The sequence below is a fragment of the Rattus rattus genome, chromosome 7, assembly GCF_011064425.1.
Source record: "Rattus rattus isolate New Zealand chromosome 7, Rrattus_CSIRO_v1, whole genome shotgun sequence".
Lineage (NCBI taxonomy): Eukaryota > Metazoa > Chordata > Mammalia > Rodentia > Muridae > Rattus > Rattus rattus.
Window position 1 is genome coordinate 21359068 of NC_046160.1, and position 16650 is coordinate 21375717.

Sequence of the window (16650 nt, forward strand, 5' to 3'; positions counted from 1 at the left end):
CCCTGTCCTGTAGTCACTAACCAACCTAGACCCATAGGGGCTCATGAAGACTGAACAGCCAACCAGAGAGCACGCATGGGATGACCTAGGTCCTCTGCACATGTGTAACAGTTGTGCAGCCGGGTCTCCATGTGGGGCAGTAAAAAGGGAGCAGGGGCTGTCTCTGACTATGTTGCCTGCCTATGCATCCTTTTCCCTTAACCTCAATAGAAGATGCAACTAGTCTTACTGCAACTTGATATGCCAAGACTGGATGATATCCATGGGAGGACTCCCCTTTTCTGAGAAGGGGAGGAGGGGTGGATGGGGGGGGAGATGAGGAGAGGAGGGAGGAGAAGTTTCAATTGGGAAATAAATTAACCCATAAAAAATACAAAAAGAAATAAAAAATAAATGACTTTCATATATATATGCTTTTATTAGCAAGTATACTGGTATTATAAGTACGTAAATATAATGGAGCAAAGGGCATAATATAGTTTTAAACTTTCCTATTGGCTTGCAATGGTGTATTGTATATTGCACGTCTGTGTCAATTACTTAGGTAACAAATCACTAACCAAGAGTTAAAATTACTCAGTAAGATTTCTCAATTAAAATGATCCTAACATGTTGTTTCTAGCCATTGATCAATGATTAAGTACTATTACCACAAATTCCAAACAGCCTCAAACTCTAAAATGAAACTATTTAACATTAGAGACCAATGTGTTTGTGTTGTGTGTAGATTTGCTACCCACCAGGAACGGGCAGAACTACCAGTCCTCACTCAGCTTCACTTGAATCTACGGATGAAACACAGACAGACAGACAGACAGACAGACAGACAGACAGACACACACACACACACACACACACACACACACACACACGTTGCTTATTTTCAACTTGCCTCCTGACACAATTGCTCAGCGCTGCTATCTCCTGCCCAGAAAAGTCTGCCCTTATCAAATTCTTATCTCTGCACCTCCCACCCACCCTAACTTTAGTGGCTCAGTTAAATCTAGTCCCTGCTAAACATCCCTGACAGCCGGCCTGTAGGAGTGGCCTGTGTGGCCACTCTATTTGGAGATCTCACATGACTGGTCAACTTTTCTTCATCAGAAGCACGTTGAACTCTTGTTTCTCCTCTCTTTGCATCTCTCTGCTTGCTTCCAGGGACCGGGAAGTCCCAGCTACCCCTTCCGCCCAGCAATTGACCCATTTACTGACCAAGAACCAATTGGGGAACAGGACCTTAGCATCAGAACGGCCCCTGCATGTTTGCACTTCCATGGTATACAGTTCACTCTCTCTCTCCATGAGAACAACATCTTACCATGATATAAACTGGTCACATCACAAACAGGGCACTGTCTTGGTGGGCCTGTGTCCTCCCCTTCCTTCCCTCTGCCCTTCAGCATCTTTACCTCTTCTCGATCCTTCACGTGGTTTGGAGGAGAATGTCCCCCATAGGTCCACCTGTTTGAACACTCAGTCCCCAGTTGGTGGCATTGTCTGAGGGAGGTTTAGGAAGTCCCACCTTTTAAGAGGAAGTATGTCACTGGGGGCAGGTTTTGAGTGAGAGCTTAACATCTTACCCTACTGCTTGTTTATTCAGTTCATCATCTGCTCGATGCCAAAGATGGAGTCTTTAGTTTCCTGTTCCTGCCTGCATGTCTCTCCACCACCATGATGGTAACTGACTCTTGTCCTTCCGGAGCCATATACACTCTTTAAGTTGCCATGATCACGGTGTTTTATCACAGAAAGTTGACCAAGACATGGAGCAGAGTTGGGATGAGGCACAGGAATCTTTCCCTCATGTCTCTAGTAAAATAAACAAATCCCATGACCTGATCTCTCAGTGCCACCTCTCTGATGCTAGGCATTTGTGCCATCAATGTCTTCTGCGCCTCTTTTTGTTCGATAGGCTTTGTGGAACAGCAGGCTGGTGCTGAGGACTGATCTAGGTGTGAGGATGAAGTGATGAACAAAGCCATCCAAGCCCACTGCTCCATCCTGGGCCGGAATGGGAAATGAGCAGAAAGGCAAGTCTTTCAGAGAGAAGTGACACATGTGGGGTGAGGGGCATGAGAGGAGCTTGAGAAGTGGGGGAGTCCAGAGGCAGAGTCTTGCCAGAACTCCACCCTGAGGCCCCCAGAGGGAGCAAATGTCTGTCCTTCCCACAGTAATTCCTTCCCATTAGAACCTCTGACCTGGTGATGTTGGTATCACATTTCACCTTGTCAAGGGCATCTCAGGCCGTCCAATTGTCTTCACTCTGTGGACCCCAAGTGCTGTTTCCCATGGAGGGATAATGGCATGAGATACTGAGTCCACTTTCACTTGTAAAGAAATCATTTAAAATCACCCCTCCCCCATATTACTCTAAAATGTAACACAACTTTCTAACAATAACAACACAAGGTTAGGCTTTTTAACCAAAATTTAAAGCTTCCCATCTTGCTCTGGGTGAACAGTGAACTACAGCCCTCAAGAAGGAAAAGAAAGTGACCTCATCAAACCCTAGAATCACATTCTTGAGCATCTCCTCACTGATGCTAAAGAAGGGTGGCTAAAGTCATGATTCTTCTTGATGAGTAAAAAGCACGAAACTTCCGGACATGTCAGAGCCAACGCACTCACGGACTCGCACGAGCTGCAGCTGTGAGCACACCATCAAGCCCGCAGAAGTGACGGAGGGGCTCACATAACCGCCCCCCTCAGCTGAGGAGCTACTGGCAGTTGATGGCTGCTGGGGGCCATCGGTTTTCTTCACAAGTGTAGCTCCTGGGAGGATGTCTGTGTTCCAATAGATGGCCCTCTACCCATACACATATGGACACTGCTAGTTAGAATTAGTGAGTTGTAAATAAATAAATAAATAAATAAATAAATAAATAAATAAATAAATGACACTGGAGGGGGCATGGTGAGGGTGTCTGAGTTCCAAGTGGGGAGTCAAAATTCATTGCATACATGTATGGGAATCTCAAAGAAAAAACATACTCTATTAAAGACCTTTAAGACCTATAAGGACAGCTCAATTCTGAGCCATTATGATGGAGGTGGGAGCTGAGACACCGAAGAGGGCTGCAGATAGGGTAAAAGACACAACACTCCGCTCCAACAGCTTCCCTCTTTATTAGAATTCAGGAAGTGAATCTGAATGACATTTAATAAGCAGAACACAAAGGAAACACCTAACTTGCACATGTAGCATACGTAAGCACATACATTATGTGGATTTAATAATCCCCAGCTAAACAGGAACAGAACAACGGTTTTCACCCAAAATAACTTCAGTGTTGGCATTGCTGCCTCTAGCATACAGTGTTGAATGTTATTAACAGGAAGAACTACAGACTCCCAGGCTCACTACAGTCACGGATTTTGTATCATGGTATAAATAGCTTTTAAGAAATCATCTATATAATAAAATAAGTTCACTTTTGAATTGCAGCAGTCATTTTCTTCAATCAATAAAAATATTCCTTGATTATAAAGCAGCTTGAGTTTGCAAATATATTTCAGGAAAATAACTCTATTTGAAATACCACACTTTTTAAAAAGGCAACAAAGTGACCAGATTTAATTTAAGATAGTATATTGCAAAATACATCAGCATAGTATATGTCTGAGCACAAAGCAAGTTAGTTCCATTCGGAAGGATACTTTTAACTTCATAAAGCAAACCGTTCCAATATTTGTGTGGTAGTTTCAAGTCTAAATATATACAAGAGTGGATACATTTTTACACATAACAGGACAGAAACTTCAATACATAACCACAAGACAAATGTGTAACATTATTACACCACTGTCATGAAGCTTAGTGTAACATGTGCCCCTGACAGTGAACGGTCAGCCATGGCTCTGCAGCTGTGTAGCCAACAGAACTCAGCAGCTATGGCTAAACCCCGACCCCACCCAAGCCCAGACACCATGGACACCCACACAGATAACACACCCTCCCCAACACACTTTTATTCATTCTGTGAAATACTTCTTTAAAGTTTTTTATATCCCAGGAGGAAATGAAGGCAAAGTCTCAAAAAGTAAAAAGTGCATCATGTTTCAAAAGTGCTGTGCATGTCGGGAGCTTACAAGGTTAAATAAGTGTGCAAAAAAAAAAAAAAGAGTTCTGCCTTGAGTTCACAAGCCTAACTGCAAGTCTCTTGTTGTGCCTACGGGCAGGGCAGTCGAGCAGCAGATTGGAAACCTGAGAGCACACTGCGTGAGGAGGCATGCACGGAGTCAGGAGGCCCGTGTACCGCTCAGCTCTGTTAACCAACCAGCTGGTAGTGAAGGGAATCACATCTCTGTGGTTGACAACGGGTGCAAGGCGGAGCCGGGTATCACCCAGTGCCCACCGTCCTCCCAGGTTCTAAGTGTTCACAGGAGCCTATCCCCAAAGGGCAAGTAAGCCTACCAAGAGGATAAAAGATACACCAGTTATTTAGTGACTGCTCTCTAGGTACTTTTTAGCAACAAACTAGAGGATGGAAAAGAACATTCCAGAACACTTGGACTGGAAACAGGTGGTGTGAACATCACAAAGCTGGTGGTGAAAACTTTCACTCTGTGAAGAACGTAACACCATGTGCAAAAATGAAGCCAAATGGCAAAGTAACCACAACATATTGCTAAGTACCACATTCTATTTTTTCTTTTCTTTTTTCTTTTTATTTATTTTTTTTTTTGAGTCCTCAAATTTTCTTGGGACCTAAACTTTTAGAAAGTGCTTATTCTGAAATTATTTTCAAAACCATGACCCTCAAAGTTCATACTTGGGTTCCTTTGGAGATTTTTATGAAGATTACTCTATTTTCTGTTAAGTAAGCCCTTTGTCATAGTCCCTATTTTCATCTAGCACATAGTCATACTCAGAGGAGCTCAATGCTTTCTGTGGTTAACTCAACAGCTCTCATCAATGAGCTTTGACCCGTTAATCCCTCGGTAGGTCACTCGGCTTGGTCTAACCAGCACTCCGTAGTTCGGCTTACAGGTGAAATAGCGCTTGTCACCCACGGCGCCGTCATTTTTCCCCTTGGCACTTCGGAGCTCCAGTCCAAGCCAGATACCAGAGGCAAAGTCCGTGGGACCCACGTACCTAACGGTGGCCATTTCATTAGAGCTCGTGAGCAGGACCTGAGACCCCTCGTGGAGCTTCACGGTCCCCTCGAGACCACCCGCCGTGGTGGAACTGCTCCAGCTGCGGCGCAGGGTGGTCTTAGTCCTGTCCGGAAGGGAAAGGAAGAATTGAACTTAGGTATTAGAGCCAAGGGATGCGACTTCCGCATCTGTTCCTGCCGCCACCTCCACATTCGTTTAATTTACAAAAGAGAAAAGTTTAGAATAAGTTATTTTTTTGAGTAGTTAAGTATTGTTTTTATTTATTATGTTTTACTTTGCCATCCCTCAGAAGAATCTTAATTATAGGTGAAAGGCTTGTTCTGAATGCCCTTTCTTTTTATTTTTCTATTGTCGCAAGATAGTATCTTTTATTTTAATGTCACCATTTCTCCTTAAATATAAAACATTTGAAAAATTTTTTGAGATTATAATTTTTAAAATTAGAAACAGCCGTATTAGAAATATGCTTCCAATTTCTAAAAGTTTTTCTCTTTTGGAACTTTTAACACCACCCTACAACTTATAAAAATACACACACACACACACACACACACACACACACACACATGGGGGGGTGCATTTCAGTAAATGATTAGGAAAAATACATAGAACTTGAATTAGTATAGGTAAGTTAAGGAAAAGGAACTGGTATTCCGAACGTGATTTCACTTTAAAATATTTTTATGTGAAAACAAATCTTAAAACTAAATTTTAGATAAAGGTGTAGGTCTTTCCCATGAACTCCAGTTACCTTCCCTTCTGGGCTCTGCAGAATAGCATTCCTGCCTTTAACACAGCACCTCCTACAGTGTGAGTACCTTTTAGCACTTGCCACCTACCCAACTGGAACAAAATAGGCCTGAGACTGTCCTGCCCCCCCAGGGTCCCCTCCCTACCCATACTGTCCCCAGGGCCCCTCCCCTAGTCATACTGTCCACCCCAGGGCCCCTCGCTGCCCACACTGTCACCTTTCTCTGTCCACAGGAGACAGCTGACCCTGACACTTGGGAAGTCCAGATGGCTATTAGGGCCTGCAAAGGGAACTAGGAGTCTTCCACTTCAAGCTGGTCCGTTGTCCCCTCCCCTCCCCTCCCCTCCCTGCCTCCTTTCCTCTCCCTTCTCCTTCCCTTCCCTCCCTTCCCACTGCAGGCTGGGGCATTGCTACCCCAACTACCTAAAACCTTCCTACTGTAAAGAGAAGCGGGGCCTTCTTTCACCCTTTGTCTCATTTTCTACATTTTTAAAGGGTTAATTCACTATGCGTCTGAGTGTATATGTCAGTCAGTGCGTGTACCTGCTGAAGAAGGCGTGGGCGCCTTCCGCACTTTCCACTTCCTCTTTTGAAGCCATCAAGTCCTAGCCATCCTCCTGTCCCTACTCACCTTAGAGCTGGAGTAAGAGTTTCCTGCAGACCTGACTTGTGTGGGTGTGAGATCTGAGCTCTAGTCTTCACGGCTGGGAAGCGAGCTGAGGAGGCTCTACCTCCTCAACCACCTCCAGCTCCTGTCTTCTACAGTTTCAAATACACTTTCACACACAGTAGCTCATCTGTTTCTGTCAGGCACCCAGTAAAGGGGAAGAGGATTCAGAATTTATAACTAGGACGCTAGAGCTCAGGGACTTTCCTAAGTTGAAGAAACTGTAATCTGGAAATTCTTTTAAAGCCCAACACGGCAGTACACATGTGTAACGCCAGGAGGCTGAGGCAAATCGATCACGAGTTCAAGCACAACCTCAGCTATGTAGTGAGATCTGGGCTAGCATCAGCTATATGGTGAAACCCTACCTTGAAACAGAAAATGAGGAGGCAGGCATAGCGGCTTATATATATAAGACAAGCAGCCATGGGGCTGGAGTCAGGGGATGGGGAGTTCAAGGTCAGCCTGGACAATATGAAGAACTATTTCAAAAAGGAAAGAGGGGCAAAAGGAAGTGAATAGAATAAAAACATTTACAATTATTTATCCCATCAAATGCTAAATGCAATGCACAGAAACAAATTTTTACCAAATACACAAAAGCAGCATGTGTGTTCTACTACTGCACAAAAACATCCATTCTCTCTGTCTCCAAATTCCCACCAAATGGATGCTTTCCGTAGCCTGACAAAGCTGGCGACATTTCTCAGAAAAATAATGGCCATAGGCTGTGTTTTCTGAACAGTCACCATGTGCCCGATGCCTCTCATAATCTCAGCCTCATACAAGCCAGGAATTTCACTGTCTCTGTTTCCTACATTTGCTCTGAAGGTAGCATTTATTTCCATATGAATAATTAAAAATAAGTAGCACCACGTTGATCAGTCATCGACCATCCCTTTCCAACACAGATTCCTCCAGGCCAACACCAGCACACCAGCAAGAACCGTCCAGCCAGAACACGGCCGAGTCCTGCCAGACTTCCTCCTATAGCCACTGCCCAAGACTAATGTTCCCAAGGACAGTAGTCAGAAAATGCTGCGCCCTCGTGTCCCATGAGCAAGACTTGCTCTAAAGAAAGACATTTCAACAAAAGCATATTTCCAGCTAGGACTTGAAGCATTATATTGAGCAGGAGGGCAAAGTGGGTGCCTTGTCTTCTCATTTGAGTAGGAATGCTTCGTGTTCTTCTCCACTTAATACGATGGTGGCTTTCGGTCTGTCATATCTAGTCTTTATTGTTTATGCTCCCTCCATGCCCTGTCCTTGCAGTTTTTATTACAAATGGTTACTGGATTTTTTAACTGAAACGAACAAGTGTAATTCTCTGCAGATGGCTTGATTCTATGCATGAAGACTCCAAAGACTTCCCCAGGGAAACTCCCTGACCAACATGGAAAGCAAAGTGGTGTGCTGCAAATTAGAATACCAAAACCAACATCATTGAAGACAGCTTGGGAAGGAAACCATGGGAACAATCACAGTCGCAGAAGTCAACCAACCAACCAACGGGGAATAAACCTAACCGTGACCGCCACATACACTGAAGAAATAGATAGATGATGGGGAGGCCTCTCGTGCCCATGGACTGGCAGGATTAATATCCTGAAAACAGCTATCCCACCAAAAGTAATATACAGATTCGATGCAATCCACATAGAAATTCCAATGCAATTGCAAGCAGAAGTTGAAAAAAAATCAATCTTAAAATTCATATGGAAATAAAAAAAAAAGACCCTAGATATCCAAAACAACGGTGAGCAATAAAAACTCAGCTGGAAATATCACCATTCCTGACTTTCAATTATCCTAGAGAGCCACGGTGAAAACGTACAGCGTGGGCACAGGGCCAGACGAACTGAGCAGGTGCGGCAGAACCAGGAACCCAGATACGTCTAAGCCCCTGCACCTACAGCCACCTGAGCTTTTACAAGGATGCCAAAATACACACTGGAAAAAGGACAGTGTCTTCAACAAACAGTGCTGAGAAAGCTGGATGTACACATAACAATTGAGTTGATCCTTCTCCTATCCTGTGCACACAGATCAATTCCAAAATGGATCAAAGATCTTAACGTTAAACCGAAACACTGAGAGTGCTGGGGGGGACGAGGATAGAGTGCACTTCAGGACAGAGGCTGAAGGGAGGACTTCCTGGTGGGAACCAAAGACCGACAAGTGGAAATGCAAGAACTGAAAGTCTCTGTATCACAGAGGAAACTGTCAATCCAGTGAAGAGGCAGTCCACAGGATGACGGAGACACAGATTTCTAGAGATAGATAGATAGATAGATAGATAGATAGATAGATAGATAGATAGATGATAGATAGATAGATGATAGATAGATAGATAGATAGATAGATAGATAGATAGATAGATGATAGATAGATAGATGATAGATAGATAGATAGATAGATAGATAGATAGATAGATAGATAGATAGATAGATAGATAGATAGATAGATGATATAGGGATATATATATATAAAATTGGGATATATATATATATATAAAACAAAAATTGGGATGTCTAGAATATACAAAAAAACAGAAAACATCCATCCCTTTTAAAACGTGGGCAATGGAACTGAACAAAGATTTCTCAGAAAATGCAATGGCTAAGAAACATTTTTAAAGCATTGACCGTCCAGTCTTTGTCATCAGGGAAATGTAGGTTAAAACGACTGTGAGGGGTTGGGGAAAAGTCTCAGCAGTGAGGAGCCCTGGCCGCTCTTCCAGAGGATCCAGGTTCAGTTCCCAGCCCCTACATGGTAGCTCACAACCGTCTGTAACTCCAGTTCCAGGGGAGCTGACACCCTCTTCCACCTCCATTGGCACCACGTATGCAAACTGTACATAGACACGAATGTAGGTAAAACATTCACAAAACAAAGACTTAAAATAACCATTGCCTTGTTATTAATATTTTCATTTTTAACGCTTACTGTATTTTACATGTATGGACGTTTAGCCTGGATGTCTGTCTATGTGTCACAGTGTGCAGTGCCTGCAGAGGCCAGAAGCAGGCGTCAGAGCCCCTAGTTGCTGTGTAGGTGCTGGGAATTTGAGCCCTAGTCCTCTGGACAGCCAGTGCTCTTAACTACTGAGCCACCTCTCTAGCCCCAGTTTCATGGTTCTTGATGGGTAAGATCTGGGGGAAATGAACCCTTATACAGTGTCGGTGAGAGTGCAGACTGGTACAGCCACTGTGGAAAGTATGGTAGGCCCTCAAAAAACCACAACTACCACGTGACCCAGCTACGACTCCTGGGTATGTACCTACTACAAAGACACACACTCGTCTGTGTGCCTTGTTGCTCAATTCACGGTAGTGAGAATGTGAACAGCCAAGATATCAGTCAACTAAGGAACAGATGAGAATATGGTACCCCCACACAATGGAATTTTATTCATCTGTAAAGAAAAATTAAATTGTGAAATTTGAAGGTAAATCAATGGACCTGGAAAACATTAACTACACTACAGTAACCCAGACCCATAAAGACAAACACCACCTGTTCTTATCATATAGAGACCCTAGCATCGGAGTGTCTGTAAAAACGGAAAACTATAAAGGGACCATTGATGGGGGCAGGGGAGAATTTTCAGAGAGGAAGCGATAATAGATGATAAGGTAATGGGTGATGTCATAGGTGATGGGAGGGGTAAACAGGAATCATGGGGATGGATGCTTAAGTTGGAGGAAGAATGGAAGGTAGATCACAGAGGGAGGTGGGAAAAGCATAATTATTTGTAAGGATGCTTGGGAAAGCCATGCAGAAACCCATCATTTTATAAGTGCCATATAACTGAGTCTGGAAAGGTGGCTTGGTGCTCACTGTCCTATCATGAGGAGTTTGGATTCTAGGACCCAGCTCACGAATGCCTGCAACTCCAACAGATCTGACATCTTCTGGCCTCCACTGGTGTGTGTGTGTGTGCACGCGCGCACATGCATGTGTGTGCTTGTGTGTGTGTGTATGTATATATGTGTAAGCATGAGTGCATGCATGCACATGTGCCACTGCCACCACTCTTCGATGTCCCACCAGACGCTGACGCTAAGATCCACTGCTGAAGACACCACACAATTTAGTTACAAGACAGAGAAACGAAGTTGGCTCTGAGAAGTTGGTTCAGGTTTCTGACAGGAAGGTGCTGCACTTATAGCTTATATGAATGTAAAACAGGCCCAGCAGATTTAAGGAGACTTTGGAAAGGGGTACAGGATGAATCTAGAAGGAATAAGATGAATATGATCAAAATATACTGTGTGCGTGTGACATCCTCAAAGAACTCATGAAGATATATTTATCCATAAAGTTCGATTTCTTGTTATTTCTCTAGGAAGCAGGGAGGCATTACCACCTGTTCCTCTTGTCTGCAGTCCACCATGTGCACGGGACCCGCTGTTGTGTCCTCGCCAGGGAGTAGCACTTTTTCTCCTCCCTCAGTTCTCTGTGTCATCCTCTTGCTCACCAACCTCCGCACCAGTCCTGCTGCCCTCGGTCTCCAGAATCCCCTCTGTCCAGGTGGTCTCTTCTTAGTACTATCTTCCATTCTGCCTAAGAGCCCCTGAATACCCACAATGCACAGGAGCTTACAGTTACTCTCCTTACTCTCTCGGCTATTTGAGCAGGAAGACTGATGTCAAACTCCAAATCTGTGATGGGTTTAAGGAGTCTATACTCCTAGGGGAAACCAAAGCATTTAAAAAATAATAATTCTGAGAGTGCTTTATGCAAATGGGCCTTATATTTCTTTCATGCATGGCTGAGTTATTAAATCAGATCTGATTAACTCAGTAAACAGGAGTTCAAAATCAACCGGCCTTCCTCAATGAAAATACAATGTGAATCCCCCAGCTGCTATTAGCAGCTGTACTGATCTCTGAGAAGAGAAAACACACGCAGTGGGCTGCTTTTAGCCACTTGTGACATGTTTAATTGAGCTTTTAAAGAAGGGAAGAACTCAACACACCGGTCACACCTTCTCTCTTACGTCCTAACATTCTACCGAGCAGGGTGTACGAAACAAAATTCCATTTTTCTTCCTTCACCGAATCCTGGCATGCTCATCTTGAAAGGCAGTTTTCTAAGGCTTCTTAATACTCACTTGGCAAAAGCATTTCTCCTGTTAATCTCTTTTTGAGAAGAAGCAGAGGTTGTGCTGAAACTTCTCCTAAAACCTGGATGCGAGAGTGACAGAAAAGGAAAATATGTCACATGTTTTCAGCCTTTACAGGGAGTTATTTTTAATCACTTCTACAGTACACCATGACACCAAGAGGCTGGTTTGTTTGTTCTGTATGTTTTGTCTTTTCCTGAAGAAAACTGTTTTATAGCAATTCTTCTAAGATAAAAATTCTCCATCCTGTAGAGAAGTGCCTTAAACTCTGGAAGTAAACAACTCAAATCCATCAGGAAGTTCCTGAAACTGACCAGATACATTATGTCCCTCCCTCTCTGAGCATAAATTGGAAGAAGAGACAGAGACTAGACCCAGGCCTGAAAGCCAGTCTGACGGAAAGATATGCAGACCATCTGAGCTGCCTGAAAGAGACACCAAAAACCAAGTATACACAGGCCAGAACAAAGTTATCCTAAGAGGAAGTTATGTATACAGATGAGTAAACATAGAGGTGAAATAAAATATTACAGAAAAACTATTGTGATGATGTCTACTTTACAGGGGTGCTAAAATAGAAATAAGACAGTTCAACTTCTAAGGATTCAAATTGTGTAGGAAGGGAGTAAGAATGATTGACCTTACACAGTGCAAAGTATGTACATTAAATGATCTATGATAATTCTTAAGTAGCATATTCACAGTTCAGCTTGTACACAGTAGGGAAGTAAACAGTGCAGAAAAGGTAGGAATGCATGCGGAATAAAGTCAAGCAGGAAGCAAGAGCTGGGCGTGGCGGTGTACACAACAATCCCAGCACTGAGAGGCAGAATAAATGAGGAGACCCCTCTGAGTTCAAGGACTTCTAACTAGGAATTCTAAGTTGGTCAGGACTATGTAAAGATGTAGCACCCAACAACAGAAACAGAAACAAACAAAACCAGAAAACAATCACCATTCATGACTTATTTAGAAACCCACCATTTACCATACATAAAACCCAAAATGAATTATGGGCTATGGAGATAGCTCAGTAGTTAAGATAGCTTGCTGTGCAATCATGAAGACCAGAGTTCAGATCCCAGCACCCACATAGCAAGCCAAGCATACAGGAAACTCCTGTAACTGCACTCTAAAGAATCTACCATCTTCTTCTGACCTCCGTGGCACACAGAGTCCCCCAACACATGTTCATACACTCTCAAAGAGACACGCATACAAATAAATATTTAAAATGGAATGGGGACTAAGTAAAACAGCATAAAGAACATTGCTAATACGTCAATACAGTGATAAATTAAAATGAACGGAGCTCTCAGAGTGAAAGGTAAAGACAACCAGATTTACTTTTTCAGCCGGGGTTTTTCTGGGTAGCCATGGCTATCCTGGAACTCTCTCTGTAGACCAGGCTGGCCTGGAACACAGAGATACAATGCTTCTGCCTCCTGAGTGCTGGGATTAAAGGCATGTGTCGCCTTGCCCAGCCAGATTTTTTTTTCTAAGTAAAACCCTAGTATGTTCTATGCAGGAAAGTACTCTAAAAGTATTACAGCAGAAAGTAAATCAACAGAAAAAAATTGTCAGAGAAATGCTTGACCGAGAGACGGCTGCTCTAAAGAAACAAGAATGATTATGAAAACAGTACCAAGCAGAACTTTATAGTGAATCTTCACAGCCCCGGCACTCAGGAGACTAACAAAAAGAGCTGTGAGTTGAGGCCTAGCCTGGGCTACATGGCGATACTCTGTAGGGAGAAAAGAGTAAGGTCAGGAAAGGATAGGGAAGAGAGAGAACAGGAAAGGGGAAAGAGAAAGAAGGGCCATGACTTTAAATAACCAAATACTAAAATGCTAAATAAATATCTAACAAAACATGTACAAAATCTGTATGAGGAAAGCTACAAAATCCTGACAGGCCAGCGAAGGTACACAGCAGTGGTCCTCTCATTCCCGTGTTCCCAGGGCTTTCCATGGATGCCTCAGATGGACAGTACCACAACCAATGTGACTCTCCCCAGAAGCACATTCTTACGGCAAACTCTCACCTTTTCACTTAAAAGGATACACTTGAGCCTTCTAATACTCGATTACTAGAGACATTACTCTTAGCATCTATTACTAAGTGAAATTACAGTTAGCTGAACACAAACAGGACATGGACAGTCAATCTGTGACCAGAGGATTATGGAGGACCAACAAGAAGGTAACAGGTACCGAGATATGCTGAACAAAAGGGCAACTCATGTCCCAGGCAGGACAGTGTGACATTTTATCATGCCTCTCAGAACAATATGACACTTAGGACATGAGTTGCTTATTTATGGAACTGTCCATTTAATGGAGTAATCAATCTCACAGAAAACAAAAGGGGGTTACATAAGTAAGTGGAGAGAGAGAGAGAGAGTCCATGTTTACAGACAGAACAGTAGTAAGACCAGATCTTCCCAACCTCCTCAAAATCCTAGCATACCAGTATGTGGATTTTAACAAAAGGATCATAGAGTCCATGTAAGAATGAAAGAAATTCAGAATAACCAACACAGTATCAGTGGAGATAAAATTGGAGGACACAGATACACGCTCACACATGTAGACGTGCCTACACAGACACGTGCATTCGTCCACAAGCACACAGATACACACCCAGACACACCCATGCACACATTCACACACCCAGACACACCCATGCACACACTCACACACCCAGACACACCCATGCACACACACCCAGACACACCCATGCACACACACACACACACGCACACACACGCACACTCATACACCCAGACACACCCATGCACACATTCACACACCCAGACACACCCATGCACACATTCACACACCCAGACACACCCATGCACACACACCCAGACACACCCATGCACACACACACACACAGACACACCCACGCACACACACACACCCAGACACACCCATGCACACATTCACACACCCAGACACACCCATGCACACTCACACACCCAGACACACCCATGCACACTCACACACCCAGACACACCCATGCACACACACACACACAAACGCATGCACACAGATACTCAGACACACACACACACAGACACACACACAGCAGGGGAAGGTGACACAGACTCCATGGAGAAACCACTGTGATGATGGAAGTACCAGAACGCATCTGCCTCTAAGTCAGAATGGACACAGCAGCACACAGCATCAGGAAGGTACTGTACCTCCAGAATGGGGACACACCATGACCATGGACTGACCACAACAAATATTTCATTCATTATACTAATAACTTTCATAAATAGTTACCCACAGATGGAAAAGAAAGTCAGATCAGATCCTTACCACACACAGAATCTGTTGTGGGTAAACTGAGAAACATGAAACACAAAATCTAAATCAAGAAAGAAAGAAAGAAAGAAAGAAAGAAAGAAAGAAAAGAAAGAAAGAAAAGAAAGAAAAAAAAAAAGAAAGAAAGGAAGGAAGGAAGGAAGGAAGGAAGGAAGGAAGGAAGGAAGGGTGGGTCCAGGAAGGAGCCTTACGGTTTCTGTCACTGGGGGAAAAATTCTTCAGATTAAAAAATGCAAGCCATAAAATGTTTTATTCTTTGAGCACATAAAAATTAAAAATGTCTTCTCACCAAAAGATGTCAGAAAAGTGAAGGTCTGTCCTCAGCTTGCACAAATTAGTAACACATAAAACCAGTGAACGACGCAATATGGAAAGAAGCCTAACTTCCCAAGATAAGAAGCAGCAGGAGGTTTAAACAGGAAAGGGACAATGCTCATGTCCCACAAACCCAACACTGAGAGGCCCAACTGCTTCCACATCAACTGATTAAACTCTGGAAAATGCAAGTTAAGGCCACAGTGAGATGCTGTTTAAATCTAGCAGGGTAGCAACTATTTCCTTGCCCAACAAGAGGCTCCCAGGTTGGGAGGAAGGGGGCCTAGTCGGTGGCTGAGGGGAGCATGCAGCGCAAACACCTGGCATCGCCTGGGGAGAGCCCAGGTTTGGTAGCCATGCTTACCAACCCCAGGGCCACTTCTGCGCGTGTGCGTGACAGTGTAATAACAAAAACCAGGATACAGCAAAAATAAGCAGCAGCTATGGAATCAGTCACGTATCCCATGGGGCGCTAAAAGAAGAAAAAGCAGATAATGGAGACCAACACTGCTCACCGATAACAGCCGCAAGAGGTAGAAAAGATCAGAAAACCAAGGGAATCGTGAATACAAATCCTGGGCTCACAACCTTAGCATGGGATACACAAAGGGAGGCAGGGGAGAGGGAGGTGGGCACCCGTGTTTCTCCAACACAGCTGGGAGGCAGGAAACAGATCTGCTCCGGGCTTACTAGTACTATATAGACGCTTTGAAAGAAACATACGGATACAGATATTTAACAGTTAAAATACATTTCAGTGAGTGAAAGCAAGGAAATACTTCAAAAACCGGATTTGAAAACCACAGTCTTACCAGGATAAGAATGATTCTGTTTATTTGAAGATATTTCTGAAAGCGTATCCAGGGAATCTGACAGTCTGAGAATAAAACAGAGCACACCACGTTAGGTGTAGCTGGCCTCCCGGGTCTGGTGGCCTCTTTTCACGTCAGCTGTGTTTGTTTTCCCACTCATTCATTCGACAAGCAGCTATTGGGCAGCCCCATGAGCCAGGAAAAGAGCTTGACTCTAGCATGGGAGACGAGCAATACGCAGATAGGGTGGGTCCCCACTACCAAGGACAGGTAGGCTGGAAAAGTCAGTTCATTTGAAACCTGACTTCTGACATGTATTTGCTTGGTGGCTTCTGCAGAGCTGGGAATTGAACCCTGGACCTTGACACATGACAGACAAGTACCCTGCCACTACACTGTACCCACAGCTCTGCTGTTGTTGTTGTTGTTGTTGCTGCTGCTGCTGCTGTTGCTGCTGTTGTTGTTGCTGCTGCTGTTGCTATTGTTGTTGTTACTGCTGCTGCTATTCAGTACTAGGAATTGGA

General features: G+C 43.8%; 1 protein-coding gene across 1 annotated transcript in view; it reads right to left on the reverse strand.

Moving 5' to 3' along the window:
* Nucleotides 1-3102: 3102 nt before the first annotated feature.
* Nucleotides 3103-16650, reverse strand: part of Clip4 (CAP-Gly domain containing linker protein family member 4) — a 70268-nt gene continuing 56720 nt past the window's right edge. The window contains exons 14-16 of the mRNA XM_032908954.1: nucleotides 16127-16191; nucleotides 11653-11725; nucleotides 3103-5221 (exon numbers count right to left, since the gene is read on the reverse strand). Of these exons, the coding sequence (XP_032764845.1) occupies nucleotides 4900-5221; nucleotides 11653-11725; nucleotides 16127-16191 (460 nt within the window). The 3' untranslated portion in view covers nucleotides 3103-4899. The remainder of the gene's footprint in view (nucleotides 5222-11652; nucleotides 11726-16126; nucleotides 16192-16650) is intronic.